The sequence below is a fragment of the Podarcis gaigeae genome, assembly GCF_964106915.1.
Source record: "Podarcis gaigeae genome assembly, chromosome: 2".
Taxonomy (NCBI): Eukaryota; Metazoa; Chordata; class Lepidosauria; order Squamata; family Lacertidae; genus Podarcis; species Podarcis gaigeae.
This window is the reverse complement of record NC_139679.1, coordinates 79,369,760-79,388,956: the sequence shown is the minus strand read 5'-3', so window position 1 is coordinate 79,388,956 and position 19,197 is coordinate 79,369,760. Positions and strand designations below refer to the sequence as shown.

General features: G+C 40.8%; 1 protein-coding gene across 39 annotated transcripts in view; it reads left to right on the top strand.

Annotated features, from left to right (window-relative positions):
- Positions 1-15,441, top strand: part of RAF1 (Raf-1 proto-oncogene, serine/threonine kinase) — an 85,612-nt gene extending 70,171 nt beyond the window's left edge. For 14 of the 39 annotated variants that reach the window (XM_083726768.1, XM_083726802.1, XM_083726798.1 and 11 more), the window contains 12 exons: positions 1,724-1,783; positions 3,553-3,580; positions 4,012-4,136; positions 5,043-5,160; positions 6,448-6,532; positions 7,743-7,919; positions 8,298-8,344; positions 9,059-9,177; positions 10,482-10,613; positions 11,948-11,995; positions 12,326-12,460; positions 14,295-15,441. In XM_083726768.1, the coding sequence (XP_083582894.1) occupies positions 1,724-1,783; positions 3,553-3,580; positions 4,012-4,136; positions 5,043-5,160; positions 6,448-6,532; positions 7,743-7,919; positions 8,298-8,344; positions 9,059-9,177; positions 10,482-10,613; positions 11,948-11,995; positions 12,326-12,460; positions 14,295-14,435 (1,215 nt within the window). In that variant the 3' untranslated portion in view covers positions 14,436-15,441. The remainder of the gene's footprint in view (positions 1-1,723; positions 1,784-3,552; positions 3,581-4,011; positions 4,137-5,042; positions 5,161-6,447; positions 6,533-7,742; positions 7,920-8,297; positions 8,345-9,058; positions 9,178-10,481; positions 10,614-11,947; positions 11,996-12,325; positions 12,461-14,294) is intronic. The other 25 variants (XM_083726786.1, XM_083726791.1, XM_083726797.1 and 22 more) reach the window with 3 other exon arrangements.
- The last annotated feature ends 3,756 nt before the right edge of the window (positions 15,442-19,197 follow it).

Genomic DNA, 19,197 nt, shown 5'->3' with positions numbered 1-19,197 from the left:
TTAAGGCTCCCTCAATCTTCCAATGGGACAAGCCTGAGGCACCTCCTCTGCCTCTTACTTCCTTCCTCAAAATTTATTCCGTCATCCTAGTAAGTTCCATGAATCCTTGTGCCGGGGATGCTTCCATGGCAGCGCTAAAATTCTAATGGGTGCACTAAAGTGAGACTTTCCTGTCCCAGCTTGCTGGTAAATCAGAATAGAAAAGAAAGTGGCAACTCGTTATAAGGGATGGTGTTAGGCTAAGCCCTTTAAGAACTGGACCCAAACTTGTAATGGGCTTGGGGGTTCCTGAGCTGGGAAACATCATTGCTGAACGTCCCCTACCCCTGTTTTTGAACTTTGGAGCTTATCACTAGTTTGAAGACAAAAATCACTTGGTAGAGCCATTAAAGCTTTGATGGTAAAGTTCTTTTCCAGGAATTTTTAGAGAGCCACCCTACATTATTGGAGTTCCCTTATTGTTCCAGCTGGCTTTCAGTGTGCCAGAAAGCAAACACCATTTTGCAGCTGAAGTTTTGTAATGTGGTAACACTCTTTTCATCAGGGATGTGTATCCCATGATTGCACAGTTGTGTGATATCTCAGAAAGTGGCTCAGAGTACCCTTCACCGATGTATGGTCCTCCAGATGTTGTTTGACTACAGCTCTCATAATCCCCAGCTACTGTGGCCATTTAGAGGGCAAGGCTGGTTTAGGACATGAAATTCAGCAAGTGCTGAGTTTAAGACTGCAGATACTGACTGAGTGACTAGGAATGGTGAGAAGCTGAGGAAGGGAAGGATTTGAGTGCTTATGATAGCTTTTGACCTTTCTCATTGATAGTAGAAGAAATTGTGCAAAGTAAGACGGGTATATGCAAATTTGATTTATATATTGAAATATAGTTTTATTTGTATAAAATTTGTTACCTAGCTGCAGAATTCTGGTGTTCATTGCCTCATGTATAAGAATCATGAAATCTGTAGCCCCTAGTTTTCTGTTCTCCCACTTTAATTTATTGGATGTTTTGATAGGATGAGTGGGATGAACTTTATTTTGGGCTCCCAATGATTCTTATGTAAATGCTTACCTTTTAGGATGGTTTAGGTTTTTGATAGTGGCAATACCTTTAGTATCTCAAGCCAGGCTAGGAAATCTTCCCTGGAATTGTGTTTTGAGTTGGAGAGAAGAAAACCATGGTTGTTGTTGTTGTTGCTGCATCTCAGGCTGCTGAGTCCTAGAGTTCTCTCTTCGGATTTTACCCTAGAATAGTGAACCCTTTGTATAAAATGGCATCTAGCGTCTTGTTGAATTGCAGATCTGTTTGATTAGATTATCTCTGCTTGGATCAGTATCTGGTATAATCAGATTCTCTATACATCTGCCTTGTAGAGATTAAAATCTCATAGCCCCTCTTGAACTGTTCTTTTCTTGTGAGTCTACTTATGGCAGAACTGGAATACTATCAAGTTTTGAAAATGCAGAGAGATGATTTAGAAAACTTTCCCTGGAGCATATTTCATGGTTGGTGGAATGTCTGCCTGCCTAACCTTAAGAACATTCTTGCATCAGTTTTAATCTGCAGTTCCTATATAAAATAACATTCACATAGCTAATGTGTTAACTCTCTTTTCTTTCAAGTTGTCTTCTTTCCTTGTTGTTACTACTTTCCTTTTTAGCAGCTGAAAACTATTTTTTTACTACTTCCTCTGTTCTTTTCTTATTTCTCATTGCTTTGAATTAGAATAACAGCCTGAATGCTTCTCCCAGGTCCTGGTGCAGACGATTCTGTTTAAGGGGAAGAGTAGGTATTATCTGGATGCCTTTGCTTTCTTCAGTTAACAGGATTGCTAAGAGAGTTGGCCAAATTAGTGTGAGTTAAATAACTGTAGCTTAACAGTTGCATTTGGAAAGACCAGTGTGGCATGTTTGTTTAGTTCTAGTACTAAAACCCAGAGTTTGTAATACAAAATAGAATTTGCACTACACAGATGAAGCTTTCAGTGGTACAGAGCAAAATCCATAAGTTCTGGAGTAAACCTGTTCCTTTTAGCATTGCCCTCATGGATGTGGTTGTATGTTAAAATGGTAAGTGGGCATGCTGGTTGAATATTTTTATTATAAAAAACCCAGAAATGTCATTCTTTAAACTGCTTTTTAGGGTTGTGGATTATAGTGTGCTCTCAACAAGAAGCTACACAGACATCTGAATAGTTTAGCTTTTATATAAAGCAAGCATTCAGTAAATGAAGGCTTGTGATTATAGAATAGAACACAGAAGCAGTACTTCAAAAATACTTTGCCTGGTGGAGATGAGTACTTTATTTAAGTTGAAATTGGGGGATGAGGGAACACCCAGCTTTGAAATGCAGTGAATATTTTCTTCTTCTTAGAAATTCAGGATTTGGAGTGTCTTTTTTAAACAGAGGACAGCCTGTGCCTTTGTGGCCACATCCAAGCCACAGCAAGTGCATGAAAGTTCCTGTAAAGTCCACATTTTAGCTTAGCTGTCAGGGATCCAAAGGCCTGCGTCCCCTGTGTGGGGATTTCCCCATCTTTCTCCCTTCCTGCTGAAGCCACTTGTGTCTCTGTAGAGCTGCTTCTGAAGGTCGGGAGACCCGTTGGAGCAGGATTTTATGTGGCAATGCAAGCAGAAAGCACCACCCCACTTCTCTTGCGTGAGCATACACAATTCTTGGGATTCCAGGAACTGTTCCCAATTGCCCATTTCCAAATGAACCTCCTTAGAATGAAAGGTGATGAGCTTATACTTCTACGGTTGGTTTTATTCAGTATTTCATCTTGCCCAGTGTGTTTTCTGTCTTGACTAGAAATCTGTCTGAAGCCTCATTATTTTTATTTTGTTGAACGTGCTTACACACTACTTTTCCTTCAAAGAGCTCTGAGTAGCTCAATGTGACTTCTAGACAGTTCACAGGGTGAGACCAGTTTAGCGTTGGCAGAAAAACTGCCTTCTGGCTATTTTCTCACCTTTCTTTTGACGTTGCATTTTGCTTTGTGTCCTTCTATCCACTATACAAACTGTGCATTGGATAATGCCGGACAAATGGGAACCATTCTAAAATTGCCTTATATCAGAGCTGTGCATGTTTACACAGGGTAGCATGTGTGGCATGAAGTGAGAGAAGGAGAAACAAGCTCAGCTGCAGCAGTGGTACAGTGGGGGCCGTGTGGATTTCCACTTTTACAGATTCAATTCATTGCTATGTTTAAATATGACCAGATGGAACTCGACTTGCTCTATGTGTAGTAGGTTATGCAAAATACATGTTACACCACTAACTTGATTGGTTAATGGTGGCCTATCATGAAACGTTAACTTGAATTCTCCTGTGAATACTTCAACGATTAATTCGACAACTTCATTTTAAAAGTTAGGCACACTTAAGTTTCCTTGCATTTTAAATGGCCAGCATCTCCAAATGTTGTGGTGGTTTGGTGTCTACAATTAAAGCTGCTGAGCCAGTTTCCCGTTAGTGAGAAATTTTCTGCTCTATTCTGCCTTCCAGAGCAATTATGCTGAAGTGTTGATACCTGTTCTTTTTGTTTCAGGATGCAATACGTAGTCACAGTGAATCTGGTGAGTGTTTCACTTAATAATATGTGGGATACTGGGAGGGCCACTTGGGAAGCTGCTTTATGTTGATTCAGACCATCTAGCTTAATGTTGTCTTCTCTGACTGGCAGCAGCTTTCCAGAGTTCCATCAAGAGGTCTTTCCCAGTCCTACCTGGAGATGCCAGAGGTTGAACTTGGAACCTTCTGCAGGGAAAGCTTATGCTCTGCCACTGAATTATGATGATTTATATTATGAACGTTTCTACATTAAAAAGTGCTTCCATGTTAGAATTAGCATGCTGCTGGAGCACAGAACATCATTTATGCAGTAAAACACACTTAGGCTTTGCACAACGTGGTGTCGTACCAGTTCCGGCGTGTTTTTCTTGCTTCTGATATGGGGGTTGTCTAATGTTAGTAAGCGTCTCTTTCATCTTTCTTCAAACTTGTGAAGCATCACCCTCAGCTGTATCCGGAAGCCCCAACAATACAAGTCCAACAGGATGGTCCCAGCCTAAAACACCAGTTCCAGCCCCAAGAGAGAGAGCTGCAGGATGTAATTCACAAGAAAAAAAAATCGTATGTATCAGAGTATTTACAGCCGGAAGATACTCAGAGTATACAATGTGATTTACAAATTTATTAAAGCTTGCAGCTGGTTGTGTCGCTATGATTTGCATGTATTCTGTGTCATACTCTTTATGTTGCTGCCATAGCTGAATAGTGTGTGAGCTTCTAAAATAAGTCCAAGTGTTTGTCAATGTTATTTTACATTCTTCACTAATGCCTTCACCCTGATTCTAAAAACAAACACAGTGCAACTCTCCGGCAGGGGTGGCCTAACCAGTGGGCCTTCTCAGATGTTGCTAGACTACAATTTCCTTCATCTGTGACCATTGGGCATGCCAGCTAAGGCTGATGGGAGTTGTGGTCTAGCAACATGGAGGGCCATGGGTTCCCCATCCTTAGTCTCCAATTTGCAATAGCACCTGCCTCCATATTACTCTGCTCAGTATCGTAATACAGCACCTAGATCTTTACATCAGGCCCTTGAACCAGTAGAAAATTACAATTTCTGACTTTGTGTTGTTACAGCTGATAAGCTCTTATCTACTGGCACAGGAAGTATTAGAAACAGCCTGTTAGCATGGAGATGAGAATAGACCACATTTGTATAAGAGGGAAATCTGATTGTCATTAAATAGAAAAAAAGTTATTGGGAGTGATGTTACGGCATAGATTATTTTCCAGCTGTACAACAGATTTAGAAATATACAGATGCCCATTCAGTCCTTAGTTTGCTTAAACATATTTCCTGTTGACATTTTGTTAAGCCTGCATTATAACTGTGTATGTACTGCGTAGTCAGATCTAGATTATTTCCAAATATAATTAATCATACTTGCGGCAAGCTTTAATCTGAACCTGTGAAACTTTGTTTCCAGGCCATGCTGTCTGTATTGTAAATATTTACTTGCTTTCCAGAGATCTCGTGGACAGAGAGATTCAAATTATTATTGGGAAATAGAAGCAAGTGAAGTTATGCTCTCTACCAGAGTAGGGTCAGGCTCTTTTGGGACTGTTTACAAAGGCAAATGGCATGGTAAGTATCAAGTATTCCTACCACTCTTGTTGGAAAATGTCAATATTAAAATTGCTTAACATAGTAAAAAATATATACATTTGGCCATGTGTACAGGTTTAATATTTTTGATTCATAGATATCTGATAAGAACTGATCCCATAATTATGTATGGGGCAGAGAAGCCTTCATTCCAACTTTGGAACTGGGGAGGTGATGGGAATTGCTGCTCAGCTGCAGGAACAATCCCCTCTCTCAACAGTTTCGTTTTTCAATTTTTATTTTTTGAAAGATTGTCTCTGTCATTTTATTTATTTTTTTCAAGTGTTTATTGATTTTTGTTACGTACAAAAACATGTAGACACCAAAAAAAAAGCAGGTAGGTAAAATAAATGTAAAGAAACAAAAGATACTTTATAGAGTTGCAGAATGAAATAACAGCAACCCAGTACACCAAATTACAATGATGCTCATTCAGTTTCAAAATTTGGAGAAAGGCTGGCCATATGTCCCGCTCATCAGGAGGTGGCATTGCACACGCCATGCTGAGCAAACTTTAGCAGCCACATTTCATCATCTTTTCCATTATCATGTTTACAACAAATTATAAACAGCTCTTCCATTATTCTTATAAGGTGTGTTTGCATCGGTGGGAGGGAAGTGGGTATTTGGAAATAGTGGCCAAGATTCAAAGAACTACTTAGTGTACTCAAATGCTTGGTCCTGCCTTGTGGGGTATTGTATATTTTCCCTTTGAGCAGACCTCTGTGCCTCAGTGTAACCCTTTAGAGAGTTCCCTGGTTTACCATGTGATAATCAGGATGGGTGTGGGTGCCTACTGTTTATTAAACACTGTGACCCAGATTCAGCCGAACAGTTGCACTAGTGAGAACTTGCGCAATGAGTCCTGCTACCACAATGGGGCTTTTCCATCCTCCTCCTCCTAAATGCCCCTATTGGGGCATTGGCTCTGGGGTTTAGGAAGAACCCCAGAATAATGTGTGGGGGAAGCAGAAAGGCAGATTGTTTGTGTGGCAAGCAGAAATGCTGGTGCTGACAGAATGTTCGTAATAGTACTATGGTGAACTCAATCATATCCCAAAGTCCTTTGGGCTTGTGGAATTAGTGGCCCAGAGTTCCTGCTTCTGGCAGGGTCTGCCCTTGGGTTTTTCCGCATGCAGACCATACTGCTGAAGCTCTGGTTCCTCCCTGCATGTAATTTGTGTACAGACATCAGTGGACGGCTTGTCACTGTTGTAAGAATGTTGGCATGGTGCTTGAGAGATAATTGTTGCGTTATGTTTGCAGGAGACGTAGCAGTAAAGATATTAAAGGTGGTAGATCCAACCCCAGAGCAGTTTCAGGCCTTCAGAAATGAAGTGGCTGTGCTAAGGTAAGCCAACATAGTGACTTTAAAATGCTTGTCTAGTACTTTTATTAAGTTGACTGTTGTCTAAAGTGGTTGGATGCACAGGCTCATTGTGTTTTCAGTAGAATTCTTTATTGTGTGAGGTTATCGCAAGGATAGTAAACTAAACAGAACTGGAAGATTTACCAGACTCTCATGCTGCTGCCTCCAAATTGTAGGCTGTCCTGAGGCATAGATATTCAGTTTGTTAGCTTACAATTCCTTGTTGGCTGGAACTGTGATTAATACTTGTCAAGGCCGCCCCTACCATTACGCAACATAAGCCAACTGCCTCAGGTAGCAGATGTTGAGGGGCAGCAGCCGCCTCTTGGCTATTCCTCCTATGCTCCCCACCCCCCCAATCATTCCTATCTTTTGGAGGGCAAGTCTATGTATTCTTCATGGCATGTCCTGACCACTCTAAAAAGTAGCCTTCTGACTCAAGTGCGGTGGAGGATGCTATCATTTTACCAGTTTGGAGAAAGAGCCAGTTGTCGGCCCAGTCAGCTTCTGTGTATGGAATATGAAGGGAGTGCCATCTTGTCCTTTACCTCAGACAGCAAACTGTTTTGGGTCAGTCCTGCTTGTTAGTCCTCAAAGCTATTCACTGGGCAACAGACTGGGGTAGAAGTGTGCACAAAGCACTCCTTTGCATGCAAAGGGAAGGATTTGCTGATTTACATCCCTGCCCCGATCCCCTTTCTGGCAGCAGCTGCTTGTGTCTCATGCCACACTAGAGGATATGCCAGCCTTCAGAACAGTGTTCCAGGGGGTTCTGCCTGACTAGCTGAAGAGGGACAGCAACCCCCCCCCCCAACAAGCACATACACTGTTTATATTCACCTTCAGATCCAAGCAGGAAAGACTGCATCACCAAAATTCAAAGAGCCACATATGCACAGGGAAGTTCAGGTTCATTCATTATTCTGTCATTAGTAAAAGACGTTTATTTCTATGAATAGACATTTCTCTTTCTCTGTTAAATTTACATCTCCCTGTAAAACCTTTGCTATCGAGAAAAGCAGTTGAGCTTTCAGCTTGGGTTCAGAGGTACTAGTTTTTTGGAAAGCTTTGGATCAGAAGAAAAATCCACTCCCCTAAATCAATGGAGTTCTAAATTTTACATGTTTATTTAATTTACAAAGCTAAACATACACTCCATGTTCATGTGTTGATTCCTATTTGTTTCTCTTAGGAAAACCCGGCATGTTAATATTTTGCTATTCATGGGCTACATGACTAAAGATAACCTGGCCATCGTCACACAGTGGTGTGAAGGAAGCAGTCTGTATAAACACCTGCATGTCCAGGAGACCAAGTTCCAGATGTTACAACGTATTGATATTGCAAGACAGACGGCACAAGGAATGGAGTGAGTAATCTGGACTGAATCATTGTAGCTATGGAAGTGGTGTTGACTGCTCCAAAGACGAAATAGTGCTAGAGAAAATCAAGGTAGTGCTGTCTTGGGTCCAGGCAGATCTTGATAGTGCCTGTAAAACTTGAAATATAAAAACACCGGGCAGTCTTCCAGAGAAAGTAGAGATTACAAAGATGTTTTCCTGATATACAAAAATAGCACTGTCTGATTCTAAATTGATAAAATGAAAGCTTTCTAGCTACAGTAGATAACTACTGAGGAAATGATAATCTTCTTTGTGTTTGATTAAGGATGTAGTTTGTTTCTTTGAAACTTTACTTTTGACATGTAAATATGTTCACATTTTCATGTCTCAAATTTTGTTTACAGCTACTTACATGCGAAGAATATAATACACAGAGATATGAAATCAAATAGTATCCTTTTCTTACTGGGTGGAATTCTGATGGCCTGCCATCAGTAGATCAATATGGAACACGGGGCATAGTATTTATAGTTTGTTCTGGTGATTAAGTGATATGAAGACCTGTTAGTTAATGGCAATATTGAAGGTTACTTCTGCATTCGTTAGCTGTCTTTCATTTGCAGATCTGAGTTGAAAACGGGGGCTGTTTTCAAGATCTCTAAATTCATAACATAATTTTATTTTACTGTTTAAAAAACAAACCTTACAATGTATGGTCTGCATTCTTTACAGGTCCTGTCTCTGGAAAACTCAATGTCCTTTGGAGCTTTCAGTGGATAGGACCCTATAAAGTGCAGCTGATACATGGAAACTTATTTAAAAGAAACCCTTTTAGCTATAGATGGAAGTTCAGTTCTGAGAGTAATAAAAATCTGGGGAGTGGGGAAGGTGTGGGAGAAGAAAGGATGTACTTAGGTAGGGTCTGGCATCTTACCACCTTCCTTTTAATACCGAATATTTTACAATATATTTAAAAACTTGGTAGGTCACTGTGAGAACAAGGTGATGGACTAGATAAGCCATTGGTCCGATCCATCTTCTGTTCTTAAAACGCATTCATTAAAAGCTAGTGTAGAATATCTTCTGGAAAGAGGCCTGGATGCAAGGATGACTGTGTTTGGTAACTGAAGTGACTGTCCATGTGTGTTCCTTAAGAGTTATGTAGATATATTTCTTCATGAAGACCGCACAGTAAAGATTGGAGACTTTGGGCTGGCAACAGTCAAATCTAGGTGGAGTGGTTCCCAACAGGTAGAACAACCTACTGGATCCGTTCTCTGGATGGTAAGTGACTTACAATGGAGCTGTTGCTTGTAGTTGGTCTGACATTAAAGTTATTCCTTTTAACTTTTGTTTTTAATGTGCAGTATATGACAAAAACATGTTTCTTATCCTTTAATCCAGGGGTGGGGAACCTTTGGATTGCTTTTGGGCTACAGTTTCCATTATCCCTGACTGCTGGGCGGGGATGAGGAGAGTGGAATGCAGCAATATCTAGCGAGCCAAAAGTTCCTCATCCTTGCTTAAATACCAGAGAACTAGCATACAGTACTGCTATTCTACAATTGGCATGGCTGCTTCCTGTGTTGCAAAAGAAGGTGCATATCTGTGTGTGCTTTTAGAGCTGCAGTTTTCTTTTTAACATGGGAGGGGCAAACTTTGAGTGGGTAGGTGCTGCAGATAGGCTTTTTGACTAGGCTTCAGGATACCTGGCCTTTCAAAACAAATTAGGGTTTGTTATGAGAATGAGCCTGTGTGAACCTCAGGGTTCTTCCCCCATCCAAGGTCTTAACCAGAGGGGGCAAGCCAAAAGCATATGCTTTTGAACTAACCACAGATTCCCATTACAGTGGTACCTCGGGTTACATACGCTTCAGGTTACAGACTCCGCTAACCCAGAAATAGTAGCTCGGGTTAGGATGAGAACAGAAATCGTGCTCCGGCAGGGGGAGGCCCCATTAGCTAAAGTGGTGCTTCAGGTTAAGAACAGTTTTAGGTTAATAACAGACCTCCGGAACGAATTAAGTACTTAACCCGAGGTACCACTGTACACCCAAAGTTCGGGAACTTTAGGTAGTTAAAAGAAGCCAGGATATCAAACTGAGCATGGAAGCTTTTGATCTCCTTTGTATGTAGGAAGGTGGGTGGGTGGGGGCGCAGCGGGAGCAAGGAAGTCAGATGTGTGCAGGCTCATTCTTGTAATGACAAACCATAGTTACTTCTTGTTTCTGTACTAGGCCAATATCTATATTAAGTTTTTAAGAAGCTGAGGCTGCAGCCTGGTGGTGGTGAGATATGACTGCAGTTCTGCCACCTCACCCAGGGCCCTGCTGGCCTCAAGCTGACAGCGTGGAAATGAGGGCAGAGGAACAATCATGTGTTCCATTGTATTTTCCCTGATTTAAAAAACTCCCACATTTTTCATTCCATTGTTTCCAATGCCAATTTGAATGTTTGAGGAAATAAATTTAATGCAGTGGCTTAATTCTGTTTTTTATTGTGGCCTTAATGCCATCAGACTCTGTTTTCTTTTTCCCTCCATGTATGAATTCTTAATCTGGTTGTTGTTTTTTATAAAAAAAATAAAGGCACCAGAAGTGATTCGAATGCAGGATAGCAATCCATTCAGTTTCCAATCAGATGTGTATTCTTATGGAATTGTACTCTATGAACTGATGACCGGAGAGCTACCCTATTCCCATATTAACAACAGAGACCAGGTGAGAAACGATCATTTTTTAAATGCAATGCATTGTATTTCCAAATTTATTATTTTCAGGGTTTCTGGATTTTATTTAGAAGGCTACGGAGCAAAGAACCATGTAATTTATATTCCACCTCATCCAGTCTGCTGCGAAGATGGCAAATTATAAAAGTAGATCTTGGCTTGTGTGTATCTAAGCAGCAGGGCATCCCATATAAAAGCTTTTGCAGATGGTATATGTTTGCAGTAACATTGAAATGTCAGTATAACATCATGTATACTTTGCCCAAACCGCTTGTTTGCTATGCAGTGTTTGTTAGCGCTAGGCTGGTCGGAATGTTGAGTCAGAGAGGACTGAAAAAAATCTACATTGTTAACACTTGATACAGGGGTCGGTTTGTCAACTAATTCTCTTGTGAAATCTGGGTTGTGTGTTCTTGGAATTCCCATTGGTCTTCAAGGATCTGTGACATCTCAAGGGTTGGGCTGAGCGTTAGGAAAGCGGTAACCTGAGGATCGAAGGCAGGATAGGCTAACACTGCTTGTGAACTCTGCCTTCATTGTTTCTTAAGCCTGTCTGCCCAGATGAAAATAATTGTTATATGCTAGGTGAAAGAAGTGCCTTGAACTTTAAAGTAATATGACATGCTAAAGTGGAAAGCACAAGGTTCCTAACTGGTCTAGTGGCTGTAGTGCATGCTCAGTGCTACCTTAGAGGCAGCAGTGTGGCAAGTGTGGCACTACCCTCTGGTGATGGGCAATTAGCCTTCTGCCAAACTTTGAAGCTGCAGACGTCTCTCAGCAGTTGTATGGTGGTCCCAACCCTCTCCCAGCACTGAAGTTGGTAAGGATGCTGGGAGTGGTTAGGCAGCCAAATCGGCAAGCCCACCCCCTTTTTTATCACGGGGCAGCAAAGGGGAACTGCTGTTTGGCAATGCCAAGCATTGGGTGAAGTTGGAACACCTGTTTTTCTCACAGAAAAGATTGGAGGCTTCATGGTTGATTTAGAAGCCTGCAGAAAGCTCTGATTGTGCGGTGAGCCTCCCTCCACAAGGAGAAGCTGCTTACTGCATAAATGACCCTTCTGAAAGTGCAACGGGAACATGGTAGAAGGGCTGAGGCCAGCAAGTGCCTCTCCACTTTCTCCCTCACAGGATTATGGTGGTGGTGGGTGCTTGGAAAGGCTTCTGGGGCTGGCTTCTCAACTTAAGAGATAAATAGAGCCATTAGAAGGTTACACGTTTGTTTCTTGTAAGTCAACTACTTTGGAAGCACTGGGGAAGAAGATACAATGACATGTGCTATAATTTGTACTAAATTAGATAAAATGGCCTGTTTATCACAATGCAGATCCCTCACCAGTCTGCAGGAGGTTCCCATCTGGCAAGCAGCTTCCATGTGCGTATATTCTTTCTTGGGCCAGAATGTATTTGGCAATTAATTTTGGTAGTTGGCAGTGAGTGAGGGGGGTCTTGAGAATATGGGAAGCTTCCTTAAACCAAGCCAGGCCAGTGGGCCATCTAACCATAGCCCTTCCGATTGTCGGACAGAAGTCTTTCCCAGCCCTCCATGGTATCACTTATGAGTCATGTCCCCTTCCCCCTTGAAACCACATGCAACTGCCCTCCATATTTTCATGAGAACAGTGAATAGTTTACATTAAAACTATTTTCAACGTAGATGCTGCCTCTCTAAACTTCTAAGGTTTGCTTGTTTGCCTATTCTTAGATCATTTTCATGGTTGGTCGTGGCTATGCATCACCAGACCTCAGCAAACTCTACAAAAACTGCCCCAAAGCTATGAAGAGACTCGTAGCAGATTGTGTGAAGAAAGTCAGGGATGAAAGGCCTCTCTTCCCCCAGGTAAGAATTAAGTTTGATTTTAGAGCTTTACAAAACAAATAAACTTGTGCGTGTGTTTGAATAAAGCAAGAGACAGAGAGAACATGTTGGTTCAAATAGTGAAAAATAATGGGGAAACTAATCTCTTAAACTGCAGGCAAGAGAATATTTTTATTACTTTATTTTATTACCCTTTTACTCCATAGAAGTCAAGATGGTTCACTTCACACCTCATAATTTATCCTTGCAAACAACCCTGTGAAGTAGGCTAGGCTAAAAGAGAGTGACTGGTCCAAGGGAACTCAGTGAGTTCCATGACTGAATTACGACGCGAGAGAGAGAGAGAGAGAGAGAGAGAGAGAGAGAGAGAGGAGAATATTCTAGAGAAAGAGACACACACATAGGCTTGCAGACATGCACAAAGACAGGTATAACTATAGGTATGTATTAACTTAACCCATCAACCCCCTCCTCACACACAGAAACAGATCCCACTGCAGCCAACCAAAGGCGATCAACCACACCCTAGGCCACCCCAACCTCTCCCACCATCAAGGAAACATAACAAGCGAATAGAAAGAGAACCTCCTCAAGTGACACTGACACAAAAACCCAACACATACACTAAGTAAAAGAATATAGGCTTTACCACCCCACCCCTTTCTCCCGCCCCCCTTCTTTTCTTCCCAACCCTATACTGCATATAACACCAATGTTTCACGACAAAAGTAACTGATCTTGTAGAAAACACAACCTGAAGAAAAATACAAAACGTGCTTTTGTAAACGAGGAAAATCTTTAATAATTAAAAACAAAAACCTATAGGTATGTATTTATTGAATATATGTACTGCTTATCGGATGGACTTCACAAAGTAGTTTACATAAAATTATTTTTTAAAATAAGTGTTGATAGGAATTATATGATGAAAGAGGAAGGACAAACAACTGTCATTGCAGAGGCTGCCTCTTTTTCTTCTCCGTTCCTCTTGATTCTTCAGACGTCCCTCAGGTGGGGAGTGGGGAGAGTGGTCTCCATGGGGAGCTAGAGGCTGGCAGCTTCCTAACCCGTTTCTGCTGCTTTCTCTCCTCCCCTCGGGGCAAGATGGACACATTATACAGCTGTGTCTATATGATTTAATATATACAAGAGAAGGGTAATAAAATACATAAACAACAAGACAGATACAAATTTTACCTTTCTCTTATGTATATATCTGCATTTATGAGAGAGAGGGTGGCGGGGAGAGAGGCATATTATGTTTAATCGTTCTCACACTCATACATAAATATATATATAAATTATATATCTCTGTTTATCTGTTTCCTGAGAGACACTAAAATTCTCAATTTTATGTTTCTTGGTATTTCCTGCTTCTGATAAGACCAAAATGTTTCATTAGTGGGAGATAATCAAACAGTTTTCCAGATAACCATGTTCACTTTTCTTTACTGTTTTTCAGTAATGCTGAGATACTATAATTTGATTTTTTTAAGAATGTATTTTAAAACTGGGTATTTGTGTTGTATTTGTGTTGTAGCGTTGTCACTCCCAAGCTATTGCCAGGAACCTGTGGGTATCCCTGCACATAGGTTTGTGCTTTGGGTGTGTAATGTGAGCCACTCACGCTTTTCACAAGGCAGAAAATAAACGCTGTCCTGTCTGCTCTCTATTTTATAAACAGGAAATGGTCACAGGGAAGTGAGTGGGGCTGGCAAGAGCTTTCACGAAATTTGCACTTGTAGCCTTGTCTAGACCTAGGAAGTTGTCAGTACTGTAATTAAGATAGTCTTGCACAGAAATTGGACAGGCCGTTATAATTTCCTCTCCCCCCCCCTTTCCCTCTTTACTTTAGATATTGTCTTCCATTGAATTGCTGCAGCATTCTTTACCCAAAATCAACCGAAGTGCTTCAGAACCTTCTCTGCATCGTGCAACTCACACCCAGGACATCAATTCGTGCACGTTGACTTCGACAAAGCTACCTGTGTTTTAGGAGATGGTTGCGCGCTGCCCACTGCTCTCCAGTAACAGTTCTAGCAGTTGTGCTTTTGAATGCCTCAGTCTACAGGATTGCAGAGCCAGCAATGGGATTCAGCTGGATGCCAGTTTTGAGAATGAGCTGCTATGAATTTCTACCGTTCTAATCCTACAGGGACAAAAAACTCCACGTTGCCTTTTTCTATAGGTTATCATATTGAAATAGTTAAGAGACAGTATACAAGAGGTCCTATTACTATTTTTTATAGATGCACTTGAGCCTTACTTTATCCCATATGCAAAAAAAAGGAAAAAGGAAAAAAAAAAAAAGAGAAAACAGGTTTCTTTGAAATTGCATTATGCTGAATAGACTGGTATTTTTCTATAGCAAAATAATAGCTTAGCATTTGAGGAAAGTCAATGCAGATGGTGCTGTTCTTCTGATATTCTAAGACTTTGTGCCATTCAGGCTGGAGGAATTTTAACTAAAATGATCATCCACAAAGAAGACTTAAGGGAAGAGGGGAATTCAAGCTCTGGAAAGTTTCCACTTCTAAGCATTTCTCAAGATCATGAAACGTTAAACACCAATATTAAGTCAACACAAAACAGTTTTGCACATGTGGAAAATACTAATTTTGAGGCAAGGAATATATTATAACTAGTACTGTCCGGAGAAGGAAGCTAGCACAATCTTCCTACAATCATCTAACAGTAACATAAGAAGCTTTTTGGGTACTTCGGACTTGTTTCTTGCGGCGCTCTGAGGGTCCTGTGAGAAACTATAGTTTTTTGGGAGGAGAAGAGGCAAAATAAGTAATTCTGTTAGTAAATTTCTGCAAAATAAAGTCTGTTTTGAAACTTTTTTTCCTGAGATGCACTATAAAGAAACTTGGTATATACAGGTTTTCCCTTGCTGATTTGGGTTTTAACTTTGTTTTCATTGCCCCTCAGAGAAAAGCATTTATTGTAAACACAGGTTCTTCTGATTATCTTATTTTAATAAAATAAATTAAATTTAAGTTTGTCATTCAGTTGGTTTTTTAACCGATGTTCCACATTTGATGTGTGTGACCATGTTCTTAAATGTGTGTATTATGTAGCCGTGATGCCCTGTCTGCAATATCTAGTACACTGTGTGCATAAAAGCAAAGAAAATACTGGAGCGATTCCCCTCTAAAATACCATTTTGGAAAGAACTGTAGAGCTATTAACTGTGTATTTCCTCGCACTGTTATATTCTCTGAAGAATGTGCTTTGTAGCTTCAGCATCCTTTTGAGGGATCTTTAGATGTGATGCAGTTTTCAAGAACAAGTTTATCACTTTCAAGCACAGCAGAGTGCCCCTTGGAGATGTAGGTAAGCTGTTTTTTGACCCATAGACCCATATTTCTCATATTGAACCACCACCACTGTAAGTGTAGGTGTGCATCTTCAGCTGTGGGTTGCTCTCAGATAAATACATTTAATTCACCACACATCCAGCAAATCATTATTATCTAGTTCCACAAGGATTTTGCTACATAGTGATGGAAAGACTCACTTTACAGAGAAAGAAGAAATCATGCAAATTCATCCTCTGCCTCTTGTCCACAGGCCTGGAATGGAAGTTACCGAGTTCACTAAAGAGCCAGGCTAGATATGATATTAAATGCTTGTAGCATCAGCTGGGTGAACACTTGATAATTATTGGGATTGTGAAGGGGAATTTGACCCTTCCCCTTCCCGGGGGCGGGGGCGGGGGGCAGAATCTATACTGGCTGTGATAGTATAAAATCTATAAACATGTAGTTTGGCCCTCAGGTGACTCCTAGAGGTGGTTCGTAGAGGTGACATAGTCAAATCTGCAGATTCTTTGGAACAGGATTTAAGATTTTTTAAAGGCGAATTGACAATCCCGTGTGTAATAAATGAGGGTGTTAGATCTCTGGTTGACTGATCTTACACAGTATCATATTAGGCAACTCATTAGGAAGTTGTATACAAGTTGTATGCGGTAGGCTTTATTTCTTTTTAAGGCATAAAGGATGTCAGTTACTCAGGAAGTAGTGACGAATGAAAACTGCTCAGGGATTAAGAGTGAGAGGTAACTTTCCATGCAAAGGTAAGGAACGTCATTTCCCTGGGTTGCGTTGCATCACTGCTAACATAATTTCAGTTGTGTCTTTCAGCTTGCACTCACCTTAATAGTATTAAGTTTGGTATGCAAAGACTGGCTTCCATTTTGTAGCTGTCCTTGTGCCAATGTTCCTTTGCTGTTCATAAACACTTGCTGTCACTTTCCATGTGCTGTTTACAAGCCTCTGCCATTTGTAGTGCCTGTTGAGCTGTTCAGTTCCTCTGATCAGCTGCAGCTGAAATGACACCCAGGAACTGAAAAGCACCCCTGCTTTCCAAGGAACTCCCACCCTTTCTGTAGTTCATATTTTCTGCTGCATATTCAAAAATGTCCCCTACAATGAATGTATTCAGGTGCCACAATAGCTGTACTGCAGTGGCTTTGAATGCTTGGCACTTTTGTATTCACTATCATAATGCAAATATTGGGTGAGTTACATTTATTTCTGGAGTTAAGCTAATGCATTTTGTATGCTTTTAGGGTTTCAGGAGTAAACAATGGAGAGGATAAGTGTGTGCACAGCGTCCAAATCCTAAACAGGGTTAGGTGTACTTAAGTCTGTTGATTTTCAAATTCTTTTATTCCTCGCTGCTGGCACTTGTTTTTGCCCAGTATTGTAATGAACATGCATTATAGTTATTAGACTTATACAGTTTGAAGTCTGGATTTGTTGGTGTTTTACATTACCATTACAGCATCAGAAAAGTGTACCTGGTAAAGTGCATTTTCTGATCAAACTTCATACGTTAAGTGAACAATGACTGAAGTATAGTGCATGAAAAACAAGCTTTTTTCAGTATGCATTTTCTGCCTTCTCCTGATACCTTGAGCTCGATCCTTATCTATGGGGCAATAATAACCATATCTACTCATTAGTATATCCTGTTGACCTCAGAGGAACTTACTCCCAGGTAAGTGGGTTTAGAGTTCCAGCCTTAGTCATTCTTAGAGTAGATGCATCATGACTGTCTGGATCCAACCCAGCTTTTGAACTGTACAGTCCATATTGTGGGTTGAGTTGTGGCATTCTGGAATGAATTCTTCTGCGTTTCTTTGGAGATCTCCACATGGATTCGTTTGATTTACAGTCTGGACTACATTCTGGGCACAACTGCTTTAACTTTAGCCCCATTATTTAGTGGCTAAACAATAATGGGCTAAAGCTGAAGTGCAGTTAGCATGCAATGTGAGCACAGCATGGAATGCCAGGTACAATGGTTGACCCAAGAAACTTCCATTACATATTTGATGTAAAGAGTACTGAGATACTGTGTAAAACTGCTATCAACACTAGTATAAAAGTACACAGTTTAAGCAAAGAGTTAGTGTGCTTCCACATGATTACACGAGTGCCTTAACTTCGGCATCCTTTAAAGGAGGAAAAACGTTCTCTACCCATAAGATGGTGTGTTGGATTTAGAGACTTTCTCTAAGGATGGGGAGATAAGGAAAGCATTGGTTTGTGCCCCTTAGCAAATACTGAGTTATCTTCATTTAAATATATAATGTAGAAGCAAAAACTGAAAATCTAGTTCCTTCAGGTTCTGGAAGTTGGAGGTGTAATTTGAGAATTTGAAGAGTTAGCAGAAGCAGACTGGGCAAAGCCTGCTTCATCTTCTCTGAAAACCCTACTGGCTCCTGTCCAAGCTAAAATTACTGCCTGCTTTAAGCTTTTAGTTTCTCCTCTCCAGTGCAAGTCATAGGCATGCCACTCAAAAAAGATACTTAAAGCAACAGTCTGGCATGTTTCCAGTTTTAGAAATGCGACCTGAAATTTAAACCCACCCATGTTCTACATAAATGTAAGTGGAAGAGTAATTCGTTCTGCAAATGCACTGCACCTTAAAACACTGCAGCGTGGTCTGGCTTAGCTAGAAATGAATGCTATTTTTATAGCAATTATGGGATTCATTTTGCCTCGTTTACTGGTAAAATAACTTTCTTTAAAGCTATTCCCAACCTTGTTAGGGAGCAATGCCAATACATTTTACACTGTAGGAATAACATTTTCCATAGTAACAAGCCAGATTAGTCTTGCTGACCCACTGCTGCCTGTGGATGGTGGGAGTCCTGGTGTAGCTCTGGGTGGCCTTATCGAAATCTCCTCTCCTGTTATCTCCTACTCCTTGTCCAATAAAATAAGGATAGTCTAGGTGCAGCTGACATTTAGTAACATTAAATCCATGCATTTATTCAGTTTTAATATAGTGGCACTTAACAATTAGCTGTGTAATAAATTGTAGATGGATCTGGCCTCCCAAGAAGCATTTTTTTTTGGGGGGGGGGAACCACACAACCATAGAAACAGAATTGCTGCAGTTCTTGCCACTCTCTGAGGTAGGCTGCTGTTAACATTTTTCTCTCCTTCCCCCCAAAATGTCACTTCTGTAGATGCTGACCAAGCATTGCTTAATAGTCCCTTCCTGGAAAGGTGCTCAATTATGTGGTTGCCAATTTCAGTCCAATTGCAGACCAGGTTTTATCGTATTACCTTGATGGATGATCTGTGCAAGGAGGGGGTGCCCCTGCTCATTCTGCTGGACCTTGCAGTGGCCTCTGATGGCATGCTACGAACCACCCTGAGATCTACGGGTATAGAGCAGTATACAAATTTAATAAAAAGTAAAAAGTGATATCCTTTCAAGACAAGCTCTCTAGC